This window comes from Mauremys mutica, chromosome 6 (genome assembly GCF_020497125.1).
Source record: "Mauremys mutica isolate MM-2020 ecotype Southern chromosome 6, ASM2049712v1, whole genome shotgun sequence".
Lineage (NCBI taxonomy): Eukaryota > Metazoa > Chordata > Testudines > Geoemydidae > Mauremys > Mauremys mutica.
In genome coordinates, this window is record NC_059077.1 from 19692395 (window position 1) to 19713930 (window position 21536).

Sequence of the window (21536 nt, forward strand, 5' to 3'; positions counted from 1 at the left end):
ATAGTAACTCTAACTCAGGAACCAATCCATGCTACAAACCTTGACGCCAACTCTGCCCACATATCTACACCAGCGACACCATCACAGGACCTAACCAGATCAGCCACACCATCACCGGCTCATTCACCTGCATGTCCACCAATGTAATATATGCCAGCAATGCGCCTCTGCTATGTACATTGGCCAAACTGGACAGTCTCTACGGAAAAGGATAAATGGACATAAATCAGATATTAGGAATGGCAATATACAAAAACCTGTAGGAGAACACTTCAACCTCCCTGGCCACACAATAGCAGATCTTAAGGTGGCCATCCTGCAGCAAAAAAACTTCAGGACCAGACTTCAGAGAGAAACTGCTGAGCTTCAGTTCATCTGCAAATTTGACACCATCAGCTCAGGATTAAACAAAGACTGTGAATGGCTTTTCTCCTCTGTTGGTTTTCACACCTCAGCTGCTAGAAGAGGGCCTCATCCTCCCTGATTGAACTAACCTCGTTATCTCTAGCCTGCTTCTTGCTTGCTTACATATACCTGCCCCTGGAAATTTCCACTACATGCATCTGACGAAGTGGGTATTCACCCACGAAAGCTCATGCTCCCAAACGTCTGTTAGTCTATAAGGTGCCACAAGACTCTTTGCTGCTTTTACAGATCCAGACTAACACGGCTACCCCTCTGATACAGAGATTAAAGAAGCAGTACATTTTATACTTGTTCTAAGCAAAATAAAAGTCCTTCCTGTAAGTAATGTATTATTCATTACACAAATACCTCATTATCTGGAACTAGGATTTAAAAACACAGTTTAATTAAAAAGTAATGTGAGCCAAAAAATCCTTGATTTAGTCTTTAAAAAAATGAGTCTCCAAGACTGAACATTGTGTGTCTCTTCTCTGTCCGAGAACTGCTGAACTCTGCACATGGAGTACTTAGAAATTTAAAGGTACAGTGCACACAACACAAAAGGCATTGCAATGCAAAAGGACCCCAGAGCAGATATTACAAGCCTTTCATGGATTTGGCTCCCTAGCATTACATGGATTAGAGAAGTGGAGAGCTGAGACTTCTGCTTTTCAATTAAACTCTATTCTATTGTTACCTCATCCTTCCAACCAATCTCTGTCCTGTTTCTGTGTTTCATCCACCAATTGCATCCTGACTGAAACTTAGGTTGGGAGCTCTTTGGGTGGACTGTCCTCTTTGCTGTTAACTTGTACAATCCCTAGCACAATGGGGCTCTGATTCTTGATTGGGGTTCATAGGTGCAACTATAACAGAAGTAATAAATACCAACACACATGAGTTCTATCCAGTAGCTGTGTAAGCAGTATCCTGTTCAGGGACAGATGGTATCAAGTTTGATGCATCATGATATGAAGTTCATATGGAATACATAGTAAAATCTGTGCATGGAAATTGACTATGGCCATGGAACTGGTATTTTCTAAATCATCCAAATGTATTTTTAAATAACAATGTTAAATTTAATTATGGGTCAAAACCATGAGCCAAACTCTGCATGTATCCAAGTCCTCTCTTTGTAATAAGCTAAACTAAAACGCCAGATCCAAGCATCACTGAACTTTGTGGAAGTTCCAATCCAGAACCAAACTTGGCCACATTGGGATCTATCCCTAGTTTAATTGCAGTTTTAAATGGGCCTGATCTAAAACAGCAGAGGAGTCTAATGAGCATGTTTCCAAAGATCATTAAAAGCTGTTTTGAGAATGCTGTAAACCTAACAGGATTCTGTAAACAGAAAAATATTTCAGCTCTTATCTCTTGACATCTGAATAGGTATCAAAAAATCAGTGAGTAAGTTGAAAGATAGCGTTCTTTCCATTCACGCTTGAACTTGCACACATTCTAGACATAATGGATAACATATAAAAACAGATATAATAATTACTTAGAAACTAATGACAGTTGAGACAATGAGAAGGCTTAGTTCCAAAGTTCCTTGAACTGTGATGTTTGGTATGACTCACTGCCATTAAAACTGTAAGCATTTACTTTTGTATCACCTTTGCACTTACTGGTACTATAAAAGTACAATAAATAATTGGTTCAAATTTATGTTTAGCAATATGTAAAGTTTTCATTTTATTAGACGTTTTCTAGTTGGTTGAAATTTGGCCTCACGTTTGTACATATAATTCAAAAGGTGTGGGACAATAATAAAAGCATTTTTAAAAGCCCATAACCCCTGATAAAGACTTACCCTGTCAAATATTTGTGCAGTACTTTGCATATGCAAAATCCCTTTGCCATGCTCTGTTAATAAATAGCACTGATGTTTGATTAGTTAATTATGAGATCATGGTTTCCGCAAAGCGTTTGGAAGGCCTGGCTAAAAGCAGCTGGTATCAGTAAGGACGTGACAGAGGAGGTCTCAAGGGCTAGTTATGTTTTCATAGTAGTAATTCTATTGTTGCAATTTTTCTGGCAGGAGTTCAGTGTGAGTGTGGTGCATTAGCCAGAACCTTTCACGTCTCACAGTTCCGAGCACAGGGCCTGGCAGGTCCTGCGGTGAGGATTTGGAGGAGAGCATTGAGTTTCAACACTGAGCACAGAAGGAGGGGCTCCTTGTCAGTGCCCAAAGTCTTTACACCAGGAAAGGAAGTTGTGGGGAGAGGGGGAGATGCTGGCTCTTGAGGCTTTGCTGGGATGGGTTTCAGGCCATGGGTGGTGTTCCTAATGCTGGTTAGGTTTTTTCAGGACAGCTGATAAACATGGAGTTACTACAGTACTGTCAACCTCAAGGATTCAAAAATCATGATATTGGCTTAAAAATCTTGGGATTTTAAATAATAAATTAGAGGTTCTCTTTAATTGCCTATTGGTTTCTGAGCTCTAAGGGTACACATGGGTCACATTTTCAAGCTTTTCTCATGCAGCCATGAGGACAAGAAACTGGCTGGGTTTTTTTATATGAAACCTGAGATTATTATGCAGTCCCAGTATTCAGAAGGTGGGGCTTTAAGAAGAACACCTACTGTCACAAGACACAATAAAATTGCGAGTGTTTGCAGCACCGAATACCACTCTGAACAGGTTAGCCGGCAAGGTACCATGAGCGGAGATGTAACAGTTAACAGTTCACAGTTAAAGTCTGTTCACTTGAAACCTTCATTCAAACCGTAACCTTTTGTGTAATGTGTGATTGCTGCACTTGCTGTGGCTATGCCGGGTGAGCCTTGGCAAAAGCCAGCAGAAGTCCCCCTGAAGTAGGGTGACCAGACAGCAAGTGTGAAAAATCAGGATGGGGGTAGGGGGGGGCAATAGGAGCCTATATAAGAAAAACAAGGCACTTGAGCACAACATTGAGCATGTGAGCAGTTCCATTGAACTGGAAGAAAAAGACCCAAAAATCAGGACTGTCCCTATAAAATCAGGACAGCTGGTCGCCCTACCCTGAAGTCAATGGGAGCTGTGCCACTTATGTCCAGACTGAATTTGGCCCTCTGAAAGAATCTACTCTGTGTCTCGTAATTGACTGTGACCAGAAACTATATGCAGCCTGCATTCCAGACGCCAAGGAACAGTGTTCTCCTGTGCAAATTGCCTTGTTTTATTTTCCATTAAAAGGGCTTTCTGGCTTTTAATAAATATTTTTTGCGCGCACACACACACACACACACACACACACACACACACACACACACACACACACACCCCTACAACTAAACTGGAAGGAGATGGTCTTTAGTGGACTTTGTTGTTAATGACAGTGATATAGGAAATAAGCATTAATTGATTTTTCACCAGTACCTTTCTCTCCCTCCCATAACAATTACAGAGCTGTCTTGGAGTATAAAATGTAGGAGTCACGTGATAAATCAGCTTCACCTACAGACTTGGTGACTAAACAGCATGACAGTGAGAAGCATTGTTCTACCGTTCTTATCCCAAAGGCGTGCAACCCACGTACAGCACTGTGTGGTGCTGATTCCACCCACCAGGATTGCTATGGAAAAAAGGCCTCCCACCCTCACAGGATTATTGTTCTATGTGGGCCAGATCATCCACTGACTTCAGTAGAGCTATGCTGATTTACACCAGTTGGAGATCTGGCCCTATATGTTCCCAGCATGTTGTAGAAAGGGGGCTGGCTGTATAGCTCTATCTAGGTACTTATGGCCCCTGTATCTGAACGCCTCACAACCGTCAGTGTATTTATTGATCACCCTTGTGAGGTAGGGAAGTGTTAACCCTTTTTAGAGGTGAGGGGGGAAGGGCCAGCTTTTTAAAGGTATTTAAGCAGCTAGACGCCTAGTGGGATATTCATAAGGGCCTAACACTCATTGATTTTGAAAAGCTGGCCCTTACTCACTTGCCCAAGATCTCTCTCTCTCTCTCTCTCTCACACACACACACACACACACACACACTCACACTCACACTCACACTCACACTCACACTCACACTCACACACTGCACATCTAATGTTAGCCAGCTTTCTGAACCTTCACTTAAACTCACCACTGGGAGGCATGGATCAGTGTTCACGTCATAGTACCCAGGCTGGGGAAGCTAATGATCCAGCCAGCAGACCAAATTCGGTGATGATTCCTGGTCACGTGGCACCTGAGGCACAAGAAGAACTTGCCAATGCCAGTGAAATAAATGTTTCCTCTGAAGTTCATATCATATGAAATAATTTCCTGTATCTCTCTGCCTCATTAATTTTCTATTTCATTATGAACCTTAGCTGAAAATGTATTTCCCCTGCCCTTGCTTTTTAATTTCTCCCTCCCTGTGCAATTATTTTAATTTTAACTTTGGAACTGTATTACTGAACTCCTTAAACCTTTCTGTGAATCATTTTGTTATGTAGACCCTCTACAAAAATTAAGTTTTGCTGTCTGATGATAGCACCTTAATTACTAAATCCAGGCATGGAGTTAGGAAATGAGGGAACATTGATAGACCAGACTACAATCAGCAACCCAGCCATCAGGCATCTTCCTCCCAAAAGGGTAGTCTTTAACTCTGAGTATGTGGAGCAGGGTGTTTAGCAGGACTGTAACTTAATTCATGCAAGAAGATAGCAAGGGATCTAGGTATGGTAGATAGGAAAAAGTAAAGTCTGGGTAAAATATAGGGTTCTGATTTTCCACTGCCTTGTCTTATCATTTACATGCAGGCAAAGTGAATGCAAAATGGTTGTAAAATGCTACCACACCAGAATGATAGTAATTTACAGCCACTTTGCACAGGTGCAGATAATGACAGGTGGTTGGAAGCAGTGGAGAATCAGGCCCAGGAATTGTAAGACCTGCCTAGCAGACATAGCTGCTTTTAGATGCAGTTCTCTGCTATGTTTCATGAAATGTTGGTATTTATGCCAATTTTAATTTAATCACGTCCTGTCTAAATTGAGACGGATCATAAGCATTAAGATGATGTCAACCCAAGGCACAGAGAGAGGCACCATACCGCCCTTATGGTCACTTCTCCTTTAAGAATATAGCAAATTGGAATTGCATGGAATGTGAGTAACTTTTACAAGCAGCTTCCCATCATGAATAATTGTTTCTTCATACAGTACTCGGTGCCATGAGCTGAACTCACCCAGGAACCCCAGGTGCTTTCCAGGAAAAGGAGCAGCTCTGCACTGCCCCATACTGTGGGCACACAATTGAGCCTTTATAGTGACAACTGATGTAACGCAGAGCACCTCTGAAGAGCCAGTACCCAATGCTTTGTCTAAAATCCTGGCCCTTCTCTTTTTAGGAAAAGTTCATTGGAGGCATTCTCAATAGGAGTCCTGATAACTATAATGAAGCCCCAAACATCCAGAATTTCTGGATAGCATCTTTGCATTATGAAACCTTTGGACTGAGGACCACACTCCACTGTTAGGTTTGGGTCCCCTGTGTGCCCCAGCTGTTCCCACCAATCTTGGGAACATGCCTCCTGTTTCTCCAAGCAGCTGGATGTGCCAAGAAAAGGCAGCTACAGCGGAACTGTACATAAGTATAACAAGATCCAATGGCCAGAAGCGGGAAGCTAAGCAAATTCTGATTGTAAATCAGGCATCATTTTTAACAGTGAGGAAAATTAACCATTGGAACCACATATCTATGGCTGCAGTAGATTCTCCGTCACTGGCAATTTTTAAATCAAGATTAGATATTTTTCTAAAAGATATGTTCTAGTTCAAACAGGAATTAATTCAGGGAAGTCCTATGGCCTGTGTTGTACAGGAAATCAGACTTGATGATCACAGTGGTCCATTCTGGCCTTATACTCTTTTGGTCTTTTGCACAAAAAGTTAGCAAACTTTTAATGGATAATTGTGCCTGATGTATTGCAGAGTCAGTTTATCCTGAGCATAATTCCAGCATCTTCAGCACAGCTGTAATTCTCCTACAGTCAGAGAACAATATAAGCAGTCACTTGTGCATGATGCAACAGCTCTGTGTACTCAGCTACTGTAGAGCTTCCTGGTTAAACTGTCTCCTTCCATTTTCTAAAGGGAACTTGCTCAAGTACTCAGATGGTTGGGTGGTACTTTTATTTACATTTCTGTTCATTCTTTTCTATTAATGGGATTAAAGATGAGGGGAGGTTTGTGTTGTTTTTTGGCTTTTGAAAATTATCTGATCCAAAACATTTCACATGATGGGTTTGTTTTTTTTAAAAAAGTGTATTGTTCAAAAATATATACCCCAGCCATGGATCAGAATTTTCAAATCAACAATCAAGTTAAATAAGACAAAATTTAAATTAATTAGAGGAGGCTAATTAGAGGTGACAGGCCAGTGTGGTAGCGATCAAAGGTTGTTAACATCTAGTGGCTGTTTTATGTCCTGTGAGTTAACAGTCCAAGTCCAGTTCCTAGTGAAGTACGTGTAGTTGAATTCTCTTACACCTACCCTAACTTTGAGCATCTAAGATGACATAAAGCAATGTTTTAGAAGAGATGAACAGCATTTTCCACACTCCAGTTTGCAGTTGAAACTATTTGTGTATCTTCCTGGGTTTGAAGGTTTTCGGCATACATAGGCCCAAGAGGCAGCATCTGGGTCTGGATTTCAAAACTGTCAAAGTTCAAGAGGGCTTTGTCACATATGCAGGGTCCTATATACTCCATCATTCCACAGCCATGGCATTTTCAGCAGAATTTAGCATTTTGCCAAGCTGCCGCAGAATTCCCTGCTTGCACTGTGGAATCTGCCATTTTGCTACAGCCAAGCATTTGGTTCCCTCTGTTCCACTGGATTCTGTCTGTGGCTTTCCCTTTCCATACTGCTTTCACATGTACTTTACACAATAAGCACATCCTACTACCCTGTTCCCCACTAAGTAGGGGCAAGAATTTATCAGGATTGCCTTCACCTATCTTTGAAGTTTACCCTCAGGGGAGAATGGCTACGCCCTTGGCTGCAAAATGAACCATGGGCTGCAGGCTGAGCTCTATCATGCCTAGGTCTACGAAGCGTGCAGGCTGGATTAAGGCAATCAGAGTTTTGTTCGCCAAGAGTGATGCTGAATACAGGTTAAGTTAAACAAGTGGAACTTTACTAAACCCTGTGCTCTGTCCATGAGGCTGAGTTGCTTCCAGCCTAACTCACTGCATTTCATGTTCCACTGGTGTCCCTAACAGTCCTTGCTGGGAAGATGAGCCCTCTGACTCCAGTTCCACTCATCATGATACATCTTCCCTGTTTTACAAACATATAATCATTACAAACAAATAATTGACACGCAGACCCTCACCCTCTGCCCAGAGGTTGCTAGCCCATAGCTGCGTTGGAGCCGCATCTTTACCTCAGACTTCATTGGTTACATAGTCTATGAGGTCGTTTGGTTTCCTCAACGGGTGACCAATCTCTGTTTCCCTGTCAGCTGTCTCCCACTCTAGCAAACTCTCTCTCTCTCTCTCTCTGTGGCATCTCCTCCCTCCCTGTGGGGTTGGCCTGCAGATGGTTCTCTGTCCCTCCATTTTGGGAGGGTCTTGGTAGGCTTTCTCTGGATGTGTAGCTGCTATCTCATATGTGTCTCCTGTTCCTTTGGATCATTTGTCCCTCTTGCATAGTCACATTGTACGATTTGGGTACCACTGCACCCCTCCCAACTCCTTCAGTCCACTCTTTCTGGCATGTCGCTAATGGCTGGATCCTCACAGGAGTGCCTTTCTCCAGGGCCAGTAGGTCCTTGGCTGACCTGTCATATTCTAGTACCTGCATTCTCTGATTGTTGACCATCTCCTCTCAGCTGTATCTGATATGAGGGATTGTGGATCTTGAAACTGGGTTCTCAGGTAGTTCACAGACTGCAGCCACCACCCAGCAGCTTGCTGGTACAAGGAGGGAGTGTGGGCTGGTGGACCCTAGCTCACCAAGGGAACCAGACCAAAACTCCTCTTTGGAGGAAACATCCAGTGTCACTGACAGTCTTAGACTCATTATGTAAGCCAGAAGATGGCAGGAAGTTGTCTGAGCAACCAGGTGAGTCCCTGGCTGGCTGCTACATAGGACCATGCCATCTTGCCTGACCCTGATTCCTGCCTTGTTCCTGCCCTCCTGCCTTGTTCCAGATCCCTGCTTCTGTACCCCACCCCTGGCTTCTGATTCCAGCTCTGACTCTTGGCTTGATTCTAACCCTGGCTCCAGCTCTGACCCCTGCTTCAGTTCCTGGTCCAGACTCCTGCTCTGACCACTAGGTCTGATTGGCTATGTCCCGGTCCAAGACAATTTGCTCAGATCACAACCCCTATGAATAGGCCTGGCTTGGTGTGGACCCAGCAGAGCTCTCCCTACCCCAAGGAGCACCAGCACTGCATGAGCAGCTATCTCACCTCCAAATGGACAACCAAGTTGTGTGGCCTTGGATCCCGTAGCTGGTTGTGAGAATCAGGCACCGCAGAAGCAAATCCATCAACTTTGTGTGGAGAACAATGTGCTCTGAGCCTGACCTGCTCCAGCACCCCCTGAGCCAGGACAAGCCACCCCCCTCCTAGAGTACATCAGTAGGGATCATTCCAAATGTTGAGGTTCCGTGAACCAGTGCCACCTATAGGTCTTGCTTCACTCTAAAAACTTACTTGTCCAGCCAGGCCAAGGATGGGGCATCACTGGACTGGGATTCCTCCCTGCTGATGGCCAGTAGTCCAGTGCTGACTAATTGGGAGGCTCTCCAGCAGGTAATATCAACCATCTTAGGTGACCTCTGCTGAGGCTGCCTTGTAGAAAATCCAACAGGGTCAGGTGCAGCATGCTTCTGCCATCTCACATCGGACATGGAGTAGAATGAGCCAGCCCAACTGTCCCAGTTCTGATGGGATGGGATCAAGCAGGATAAGATCAAGGATGAGTTGGCTAGAGTCAAGACCTGGACGGACCTGAGTGCCTTTATCTATCTTAGATAAATAAGGTGGGTGAGGTAATATTATTGGCCCAGCTTCTGTTGGTGAGAGAGACAAGCTTTCGAACTACACAGAGCTCTTCCTCAGGTCTAGGAAAGGTACTAAGAGTATTACAACCAAATGCAAGGTCAAACAGATAGTTTAGCATAAATAATTAGCATGTTCTAAAGGACCATTGAAGGTGAAAAGGCCCATTAACACTCCCATAGTCATAGGACAAAAAGGGGAGTTAGCAGGTTACAGATTGTTGTAATAAGCCATAAATCCAGTGTCTTTATTAAGGCCATGATATTTAGCACCTAGCAAAGGTATGGATTTAATGTATCTATCTTGTCATCCAGATCGACAATCAGCAGCATTTATGGCAGGAACAAAGAAGATGGGGATGTCGCAGCCGTAACTCCCTTTATCAGGTCTCACTCTACAAGTGGAGCCAATGCAGGTCAACGAGGCCCACCAGCCACTCACCCCCAAGGAAAGAAAGCACTGGTAACACTGTACTTCTACGGCAGCAAACTGGATCATGCTATCTCTGGTTGCCCCACATGGAACCCAGTCCAAAGAGACATGACACAATAAGCCAACCCAGGGCCAGTGAAGAGGACTGGCCTGAGCACCATGACAAGACCTGAGTCTCGAGCCATTGTCCTATCTGAAATGCATGCTGAAAGCCATAGGCCAACACTGCATTCACAAGCACGGGTTGAGCTATGTGTGCCGGAGCACTCTCTTCCAATCTGTCCACAGCAGGCTCGCACTGACTCGAATGCAGTGATAATTTTATCAGCCTGGATGTGGTCTGAACCCTGCAGAGTCCCCTAAGGCCCAAGCCCAATCTGGATCTAGTGGGAACCTCTCGGATGGTGGCCATGGAGACCGTGCCCTGAAGGTTACCACCTGAGGACACCAAGGCCTTGTCTACACTACAGAGGAAATTCAATCTAAGCTACGCAATTTGAGTTATGTGAATAGCGTCACTCAAATCAACATAGCTTAGATCTACTTACTGTGGGGTCCACACTACACAATGTCGATGTGACACACTCCCAAGTGTAGACAAGCCCCAACAGACACTACAATTCAGTGCCATTCACTCCCCACATTTTCTCCTGATCCTGGTTTTTCTTGGCTAACTGAAGCACATCTAATGACTAGAGGTGGGACACTCAATGGGGAGGGCTCTGAGTTACTAGAGAGAATACTTTCCCAGGTGTCTGGCTGGTGGGCCATATCCATGTGCTCAGGATCTAACTGATCACCATATTTGGGGTCAGGAAAGAGTTTTGGCAGAATCCCTGGCTTTTTCTGACGTCCTCTGCAGCATGGGGCATGGGTCACTTGCTGGCTTGAACTAGAGTAAATGGTGGATTCTCTGTAACTTGCAATCTTTAAATCAAGATTTAAGGACTTCAGTAACTCAGCCAGGAGTGGATGGGTGAGGTTCTTTGGGCTGCAATGTGCAGGAGGTCAGACTAGATGATCAGGACAGTCCCTTCTGGTCTTAAATTCTATTAGTCTAATCTGGAATCTGTATCCTGAGCTGCACCCAGTAGATGGTCATGTGAGCCATTTTTATCTGTATGGATAGAATTGCTAGTATTGGGATTAAGGTACTGGAACAGGATTTAAGAGACCTAGTTTCAATTCCTAGCTCTGCCACAGACTTTCTGTTTGTCCTTGGGCAAATCATGTTAATCTCTCTGTGCCTCGGTTCCCCAGCATCAAAAGGGAGCCGATAATACTTCTCTACCTCACAGGGGTGTTGTGAGAATACATTCAGCAATGTAAAGGGTGCGATGGGGCCATCTGATTACCTAGGAAGATACCTGCTCCCCACTAAATACCAGGTAACCCTTTTCTGAAAAAACCCCACAAACATTTGTCTTTCGGAGCCAAAAATTGATCAAGCCTTCCTGTTATCTAAAAACAAAAGAAAGAGAAAGAGAGGAAGAGAGAGAGAATTCTCCTGCTGACTTGTTGCTAAGCAACCATAGTCTTTGCTGTAGCTGTCTTGTCTAGGCTCCATGCGCAGACTCATGCTTTCAGTTGCTGCTGATTGTCACTCCATCTATAATATGTATCAGGATATTTAGTCTCTTGTAAGTTTAAAAGTGATAACATCCTCTGACTAACATTATCCAGATGCTAAATGCTTCCTTCGTCACCCATGGCATGATTGACAATTCCAGTCTCTAAGACTCTTCTTACATAGTGCTTTTGTGTTAAAAGAATCACAGAAGGAGCTTTTAAATATAGTATCCAGCTGTTAAATCATAATTACAGTTGAGGCCTTTTCTGTTTGCATTCACTTATAGCTTTCTCCAGAAATTAACTATTGGGCTAGTATTTCTCATAATATTGCTTTTGAAAGTTAATGCCTGGATATTTTATAGTTATCTGATGTGAAGGTGGAAAGCATTTTATAGCTGTGAAGAAGGTAGTGACAATCTTCCCAACAGGAATAATTCAACACCTTCCTGCCATGAAGGGCAAGGGTCTTACTGGCAGGCTGCAGATCAAAGCTCCCCAGCACAATTAGAACCTCAGTGAATTAAATTGACTGAAACTCAGCCTGAGAAGGCACTGCATTTTTCCCTATCAGGATAGATCCACTGCCACAGACTAAGTAGTAAATTCTTCACAGTGAGCAGTAGTCAATTCTTCTTCCAGCCAAAAGCAGTGCAGATTCATTAGGCTTTGTACCAGGTGGAACAGTTCCACTGACTGGTACTTCACAGGCAATGCCCCCTCCAAAGCAACCATTCTAAGCACCGGGGCAAACTGCAGCTTCCCCCTGTGTGAATGTGCAGGTGAGGGGGGATGTCAGCAGGAATTATCCTCCCGCTTTGTATCCTTCTGACAGGAGCTGGCCACATTTGCACTCCCAAGTCCTACTCACTGCAGTCTCCATGCCAAAGGGGACAGGGAGAAGTGAGGAGGCGATAGCCCCATTACATCCTTTCTACTCCAGCCAGAGGAGTTGGCCAGCCACACAGAGGCTACAAGATCTTTGAGGGATACAGCTGCAGACATGCTCCCGCTGCCAGCGAGAAGGTCCAAGAAGAGGCACAAGGCCTCCCAAGTGCTGTTACTCAGGCAGTGCTGTTCCCATCTGCCCCTATTCGGGACTCTGGTCATAAGCCATAATAGAGCCCATTCTAACCAACCTTTTACATTTGTTTACAATATTGCCACTCCCATTTGAGGCTCCATTTTTACAGTTTAAAGTCAAGAGTAAACACAACAATATTTCAGTCTCATCAGTCCTTCATCAGTGACTCCTTAATGAGCAGTAAGACTTTGGCTGTGTCATGCTGTTCAGACATGCTGCATGCGATTAATATTGCAGAACAGCCTTCTGAATCTTGAACTATGTATTTATTCTTTTCAGCATCATATACTTTTACACACAGTTAATTATTTTCCATTGTTCTGCCTTTGGCAATAGTCCTCTTAATTAACTGGGCTAAGATCTGCTCTTATTTACACTCAGGCATCTAAAATGAAGTCAATAGAGTTGCACCGTGTAAACAAAAGAAGAATTTTATCCACTCTATGTAAAAGTAAAATGTTTCACTGCCTTAATGATTAACGAATAAATTAAAACAAGATACAATATTAAACAATGAATTAAATATCTCATTAAATGACTGGGAGATATTCATTCTAAGTGGCTTTTAGATGCACATTTAAAATTGACTTGCTGGTATTAGTTTACTATCTGATACAATACTACCTGGTAATGAATGTAATTCTGGAGGAACTAAGACCTTGGGTAAAATCCTGGTTCTATGAAATTCAATGGGAGTTTTGCCATTGACTTCAATGGGTTCAGGATGTCACCTCTTGCTTTTTTTGGTTACAGAAAGAAGAGGTCTCAATTACCTGCTTAGACCAGTTGCATCCTTTCCCCATTTTCTCACTCCCTTTTCTAAGCTAATTTTCTCTCTCTTACTCACCCCTCCCCCAGCACAAATCAAGGTACCGTTGAGGATTAGGCCTAAATTCAGCAAGCAGATTAAGCACATACATTGCCAATGTATTGCTCACATGCTCAATGTTGTGCTCAATGTTGAATCAGGGCCCTAATGATGAGAGAAATAGTTTTGCTTGCATGCTGGTGGGATGGGGTACCAACACCTATACTGGCCAGGCTGAATCTGTGGCTACACAAAGGATTTCAGTCTCGTCCGAAACCTCTCCCCAGGCCTAACTTCACTTGTGAAATGTTTCCAAAAACAGAAGTGGGGATCTTGAGAGGAGAGGCAGCAATGCCAGAATGCATTACAGCTGGTATATCGCTATCTGTCCAGGTATCTTTATTACGCCCATCACAATGGAGTCTGAGTGCCCAACTATTCAAGATGACTAAGTCCCTGCTTTGGATTGTCACCAAGTGCTTCTTTCGCTCTCAAAAATATCCTTGACAATAGGCTCTGAGGAAAGAGCCATTTAGTTCAGTATTCTGCAATATCATATAGAAATGAATTTCCTTTACTTTCTTTTTGGCAAGTTGATGTGTGGTTGCCTGGAGAATTTCTTTCTCTGCATTTTGTGGACTGCTTAGCATATTTGTTTTCTTCTACGTCCTTGTTTTTCCTACTGCCACATTCTTGCTTTGCGATCATATTCTGAAAAGACCAGGGATGCAGCATTCTGAAACTTGTTTTTCTTTTTCCTCTTCCAGAAGCTTCTCTGTCACACACAGCTGAAGCAATCAAACAAACTACATCAGCAGCACAAAGGAGTGAGGAGAGACAGACATGAGCCTAATTCCATATCTTTGGAAAGGTTTGTTTACTAGCTATTTGAACCTCTCTGGCCAACAGCTTACTGCAGTTCTGCTTCCAAACTGATCTCATCCCCAGAGATTAATTTTTACATAATCATCGTAGAGTCTGTGATAATCACTCCATAAAAAAATGAGGAGATTTGTTTTTTGAATGCAAAGGATTAGGCTTAAATACAAGTAATCTGTAGGAAGCCCTGCTGCATACATGCTACTAATCTCTCCTTTACTGTTTCCTTCTTTAGCCCTTTCCTCAATATTTGCTATAACAGAAGTGTCTGTCCCTGGCAAGGGGACAGTCTGAAACACGGAGATACATTTTCCAAGTGCTCAGTTGGTGTGTTTGGATAAACGTGGCCGATTGAAAGATTTGCACTTGGAGGTCTAGGGAAGGTTGTCTGCTGTAGTGGCCTAGGTGAGTGGGAGCTTCTTCAATTAGTGCCCTAGGAGTCGGTATGTTAGGGCTCAATTGTGGCTTTTAGGCACAGGCCCATATCGAGGGCAGTGCTGCTCCACATGGCCCTGGGGGGACTCCCAGTGTGCAGGGGAAATATACATGCTACCCCTTCCTAAGGGAGTGGGTAGAGTACACCCATCTCTGCACCTAGCCAGCTCTGCTGACCAGTGCACAGGTGTCAGTACCAGGGCCCTGCCTCTTCCCCTACTCTCACCCTTTGGGGTGGTTTGTATTCCCAGGCTCACTAGGTGGGAGCAGTTCTTCTCTTGGACCTCTTGACTGCTCACTGGGGTGAGGAACACACTCATTCTGGATATTCAGCTCATCCCATCATAAGTGGTTCTTTTACTTCCTTTTCAGACGCTTCTTCTTTATTAATCACTGGCACTCCCACTGTTCCACACTCCTCCCTCCTTCTTTTAATGGTGTCACTTTGGTTTTATGGTATTTGAGTTAATTTTTATCACATGACACAAGATGCTGTTTACCTTAGGGTTTTATACTGCTGCCAATCACCATAGTATCTGAGAACCTTCCACATCAAATCCATAACAATAGCAAAGTACCTAGTGGACTTCATAGACCCTCTGGCTCGTCTCCCTTTTCAGAGTCAAAACTCTGCTTGGAGTCAGGTTTGTGTTTTGGATTTTTAGACATTATTAATTTACTGGGGGTTTGCCTGGGGTGTTTTGGCTTGGAGGGAATGGTAATGGTGTCTTCCAGTGTTGAGCACTGAAAGTTTCTCATATAATGCCCCATGTGCTTTGGTGGGATCTTTATTTAAAAATCAATCAATCAATAAAATAATTGGCTTAAATCCTGAAATTTTTACTTTGATTTTTTTTTACTCATCTTTACCCAGGCTGAATAAAAATGTAGGACACAACTAGTTCTCCAGACCAATGAGCAGATGTCCCTGTGCCTCTAGTGGACCACATGAGGCCCTCTGAGATCTCAGCAGATCTCTGGAGTTGAATCCCTGGGTGCCCTGTGAGGACAAACTAACCCCCTGGCAGAAGAATTCAGAGGAAATTCTATCAGAGGAACCTCATGGAACTAACCCACCCAGAAGTTGTCCTATGAGTTTTTCCATTGTAGGCAGCAATCCCCTTCCCCAAAGTGAGGGCTTCAGGATTTGTGTGATGAGAAGCAGTGGAAGTAAACTACAACATATCCAACCCTTTGGCACAGTTAGTTAACTTAGATAACAATGGGGGGAAATAATGTGACCTGATATTTATATGCATTATTATTATTTTATTACAGTAATGTCTGCAAGTCCCATCCAAGATTGGGACCCCATTATGCTGGTCACTTTAAAAACAGAATAACACATGTTACTGTTTCAATGTGGTTCTTCTGTGAAGCTTGTTGAATACTCTTCAGAGAGTTCGGCTGCTAGACTGTCCAAAATACATGACCAATATCTCCCATCTTGGTGGATTTAGCTCAGCATTCATTTTAACATGGGTTATACAGCAGCACTTGAGGAAACACCTGTTTTTCTGTTGCTCAGGTTTCCTTTTGCTACTTAGTAGGGTGCAGTGAATGGTGACACGTCATTCAGTCCATACAAGGTAAACAGGAAGGTTGGGCTCACTCAGAAATGAGTAGGAAGAGAATGTTTTTAAAAATGGTGAAAATAAATTGCAAATAAAGAGAGACGGCAAGGCTCAGTCCAGTGTCTGGCAGAGAAGTGACCATGTCACAGAAAACAACACAGGTAAGTCTCAGCAGATGGGCTCAGGATTGAAAGGTCATGAAGGCTGAGCAACTCTCTCACCCTTGAAAGCAGGCTGCCTAGAAAGGGACAGAGGTGAATTGCTGAGGCAGGATGAGCTGCCTAAAATGCACTTAAACAACAAAGAGTCTGGTGGCACCTTACAGACTAACAGATTTATTTGGGCGAAAGCTTTTGTGGGTAAAAAACCTCACTTCTTCAGATGCCCAAATAAATCTGTTAGTCTTTAAGGTGCCGCTGGACTCCTCGTTATTTTTGTGGATACAGACTAACACGGCTACCTCCTGATACTTGGTACAATGCACCTGTCCATCAAGTGGGAAATGGATCTTCTTTTGATGCCTCTTTAATAGCTGCAATAGAGACAACCCCAATGTTCCCTTTAACTAATGTCAGGCCTATATAAAAAAACATAGATCCAAACATTCATGCACTGGTGATGTTCCCATCCAGATTTAGATGTGGATGCAAACTGCTAGGCTGGATTCTATCTCTAGAATGGGTTAAACCAAAATGCCATCTGCAAACACTCCCAGCTGTTGAAAGTGCTGGGCTTTACTACCTGCCCAGGTCCAAGGAGAGGGTTGCGCAGCTTGTCCCAAGGCCCACAGTTCAGTTTCCCTGTCTGAGATTAAATGACTAGAAAACCAGTACCACTGGTGTTCATTAATCTACTGGACCCAGAGGTTGTGGATAAAAAGAGGAGGAGGAAAGGAATGGTAAGAGGGGGAAAAAAGAATGGGAATGCTGGTCCCAGTCTCAGGGGACAGTGGGACCAGCTGTAGAAGGGGAAGAGTTTTGATTTGGAAGAGATTGTGGTTTGTGAGTGTTTGTCTTTCTATCTGTCTGTCTCCACTCTCACTGCTGGCTCTATTCTGCCACAGACACACTAGGATGTTAAAATATGTCCAGTGTGGACCCAGAGTAAATTACACAGTAAACTATCCTTAGTGCATTTGTTTGCAGGTCCTGAATATAGGCAGCATACAAGGTAACAGCAGAACAGGATACACACACCTCAAATACGAGGCTGGAGCTATAAAATCTCTGCTGTCCTGCAGGAAAAGAAAGATCTTTTACAAGGTGCTCAGTGTTATTCAGTGGAATTCACCCTGAAAAAGAGATGGAATATTAAGGAACCAGGTCCATATGCAGAGCAAGGTAAAAGCCATAATATGGGCTAGGAGTACAACTGTCCTGGATATTCATCTACCATCTATGGCTGTGATTTTCATTTTCTTGGAACAAAAGAGTCAAAGAAGCCTTCCTCTGCGGTAGCCCCATCCCAAGAGGACTCTGTCTGACAGCACCGCAGCTCCAGGGTTTTTGCTGCCCCAGGCAAACTAGGAAATGTCTGTCCTTCACACTATTCAGTCACACACACAATAAACACCCACTAAACATTTTGCTTCCATAGGCAGTTGTCTACAGAGTAAAGCCATCCTTGCTGCCTGGTACCTAGCTGATCAATCCCACAGTAGTTCAAAATAAACATGAGAAGTTGGGTGTTAAGATGCTAAGGTGGAGAGTACTAGCTTGGTGTTAATTTGTCTAAAAGTGCCACTAGCATTTTGGTAATGTCCCCTTGAGCATTTGTCCCCTTGAGCATTTCTCTCTCCCTGTTACAGTGATTTTACTTCTCTGTATAATTCTCAACTACCAAATCTTCAGATCCCTTGTAAAGCCCTATTTAATTAACCTTTGTCTTGCATTCATATCAAATGTGAATGGAACAGATAATTGCATGCACAGTGCTCTTTTTGTTACTGGCATATCAGAATTGTTCATTTCTTTTTACCTCCTGTCCTGCTAAGAGGATAGGTTGCATCCACTCTGTCTGTGGAATGGCAAACATTAACAATTTGTGGGACTGCCCTTAACTGGGATGCTTGTGTGGAGCTTAATGATTATTCAGCTATTATGAACTGTTAGAAGAGTACAAATAAGAAAAGCCATGGAAATTATTATACATAATAAAGTCACAGAAAGGTAAGTGTCCTTCATTTCACTGAAATACATTTTGAAATGTACCTTTCCTAATAAATGTATCCGTAGGGATGTTCTGAGCCTGGTGCTAGGGATATAGGAGACAGCAAGGATGCACTTAAGAATAAATTCTGTATTCTGTTCTGTAGTCCCAAGCAACACCTGAAGTAGAGCACGTCCATTGTGGTGGAGGAGGCACATTGCCAGGAGCCCATGCAGAAGGTGACCAGCTCAGTGGAGCCTCTTTCCACATTGCCGTAGAGATGGTGTTGTGAGTGGACCAGGCTGGGCCAGGGAAAGTGAGAAAGTGGATCTGGTGAGTCTGGGACAATGTGAATCATTCGATTGTTCTCCCCTGTGGAGAGTGGAGTGAAGATTTCTGCTGCCCTGAGGCTCCAGAGTGCTCTCACTTCTGCTTCATGATTTCTGCCCAGGCCTTACAGAGTTTCTCAGTATCAAGACCCTTTGATTGGGCTTCACAAGGCTGTCAGAGGTGTCAGCGTGTACATATAGGCTGGACAGAATTTGATTTTTATTTTTTTGTAAGCTTGACAAATAACATTGATGTTTATTTTTAAGCTTTTTATTTTTATCTCTGTAAATTTTCACAGTTGCAGGAAAATAGGGAGGGTCAGACAATAGGGAGGTCAGCAGACAATAGAGGGGAAGAGACGATAATTATTTAATTACAGTAGATGTTGAAGTTCAAAAAAAATTAAAGCTTTATAAAATATTTTAATATGGCCCAATTTTCCAGTGAAGACAAAAGCCCTATGGAGAACTTAACTTTTTCTCTACACGATATGGGGTAGAATTTTCCAAAGCACCTCAGAGAGTGAGGCACTGTAAATACATACACCTGCTTTGCAATGCCTCCTACTGTTCTTGGGCAGCTCAGCAGCATCTGCTCTCTGTTTCTCTTCCCTTTAAAACACGAATTGTCAACATCACATGTCAAAATATGCAAGGTAAATATCCTTACATCAAACTCTAAGTTCTCAAGCAGCATTCTTTTTACTTTGCCCATCTGCAAATTGCCATTATTATTGATGGAAATATTTTTATCAGTGTGTGTGTATGGTGAAATTCACATTTATCAGTAAAAATCTAACCCTCCCAAGCCTATTGATAGGCCTTCTTTTAAAAGCATTTCAGTGTCTAGACAACAAAATGAGTGGCACTTTTCTGGTCCAAGTTATCTATCTTCTCTCATAGCAGCTGGCTCATTTGGAGCACTCAGGTTCCTTGAAATACGAGCCAAATTCCACATGGCAGAATAGTCATGTAGGGCCATAATCTGGGTCTCATTGAAATCTCTCAGTGATTTCAATGGAGACAGGGTTTGGCCTTTCAGATCATATTTCATTATTCTTATTTTTTCATGTATATCAGGCCAGATCCACAGGTTCTAACTCAGTTTTTACTCACATTGACTTCCACAAGACTGAAGGACGTCAAGATTTGGTCCATTATTAATAGAAGACACTTATTAGAGCAGCAGGTGCTTCTTTATTTACCTCTTCCCCAAGGGAACGTGCTTTCACTGAACATAGAGAAGTTGCAAACTAGTGGTCAAAGCAAAATAAGGCAGGAGAATGAATGCTTCTGATAATAAATTCATAGAGCTTCACACCCCAATAGACACACAAGTGTTGGCTTCTAAAGAGATTTTAAAACTATTTTCAGTGCAGTCAATCAGATCAAGACCCCCCCTTACAGTTTGGGTGCCCTAAACATAAGCTTCAAAGGAGGGGAAAAAACAGGGAATCTAGCACTGAAAAGGTTCATTTTAGTAGAGCAGATCTTCAAAGCACAACTTTCCTGTCGGGTTAAAAAGACTAGGTCCCAATTTTATGAATAGGTCAAAAAGTGGGGACCTTTCTTAAGTGCACACTCAACCCAGTGAGTGTTTCTTCTGTGTGACTTCAAAGTAAATCAATGCTACTGCTTTCTTTTATGTAGCACACCTTCCTTTTCTTCTCTGTTGATACATTCTTGCCTCTCCTTCTATTGGATGGTTTGAAACCTTGCCCCTGTCTCTGGTTACATGTGAAGCCCTTTTATTCAACTAGCTTTTCTAGCATCAGTAAAAGGCGATGTAAACATTCTCTTATAAATATCTTTTGGGTGCTGTTTTCTTATTGTCAGCTAGGCTAATGTCAAGAATGTGCATGATAAGATTGTGTAGGGCTGTGGCTTGCACATTTATTAGAAATAGTATATAATCAGCTGCTGCATGGTTCTTATGTTGGTCCACAGCTTTGATTATTATAGTTTTATTATTTATTTGTATTACCGTAGCCCCTAGAAGTCCTAGTCATGTACCAGGATCCCATTGTGCTAGGCACAGTTTTATTTGTCTAGGATACTGTAACTCCTATAGTCTCTGGCCTTCACTGAAGATCTGTTTTTTGTATCCAGTTTTATAGCTGGGTTCATGGAGATCCAAAGAGATCAAGTGATTTTTCCCAAAGACACAAAATGAGAGCTCCTTCAACAGGTGAGCCCTTTTCTGTGACCTCTGGATCAAATGTCTTGTCTGTATGTTGTGAGTCTTCACTCCTATATGATACACTCATAAGTTCTTGCTGGCAGCACTCTAGCATTCCAGGACACTTTAAATAGGGACTAACTCTGGCCCTGGATGGAGATGGCCTTTGTCCATGTACTTCCCCTCCATCTCACAGCCATTTAGTGCATTTAAAATGTCCTTGCCCTTTGAGATAACCTCTCACCTCGGGGAGTGTCTGAAGTCCCAGGAAAATACGTGTACTATTCTATCTGACTGCTGATTCAGGAGTCAAGAGCTAATGATAATAATGTAGCTCCTCTGGGATCTGCTACCAGTCATTTCCCCAGCACCCATCATTCCAGCTCAGTTACTTCACACTGGATACGCTGCTAATACAACTTAACAATTGTAATAGGTGCAGATCCCTTTCCCACTAAAGGCAATAGCAAAACTCCTACTGACTTCAGCAGTGCAGGACTGAGCTCTTCGTAATACCTGTAGCTTAAACTCCATTTTTCATTAAAATAAATTGCACTGGCAGCTCAGTGACTGCATAGGTAACGTCAGATCTGGAAGGCTGCAGGTGGCCAAAATATTGTCAGCCTCTGCTTGCTCTGCTGTCTAGTTAATGAACAGTGAAGTAAGCCATGTCTGGATTTTGTTTTTCTGGAGTGA

The 21536-nt window shown here is 43.0% G+C and overlaps 1 protein-coding gene across 9 annotated transcripts in view; it reads left to right on the plus strand.

The window, feature by feature from the left end:
- ST8SIA3 (ST8 alpha-N-acetyl-neuraminide alpha-2,8-sialyltransferase 3) overlaps positions 1-21536 on the plus strand; it is a 133425-nt gene that overhangs the window by 95339 nt on the left and 16550 nt on the right. For 3 of the 9 annotated variants that reach the window (XM_045021070.1, XM_045021072.1, XR_006580422.1), the window contains 3 exons: positions 14064-14167; positions 14411-18665; positions 20771-20849. In XM_045021070.1, coding sequence (XP_044877005.1) covers positions 20831-20849 — 19 coding nt within the window. In that variant the 5' untranslated portion in view covers positions 14064-14167; positions 14411-18665; positions 20771-20830. The remainder of the gene's footprint in view (positions 1-14063; positions 14168-14410; positions 18666-20770; positions 20850-21536) is intronic. The other 6 variants (XM_045021068.1, XR_006580423.1, XM_045021071.1 and 3 more) reach the window with 4 other exon arrangements.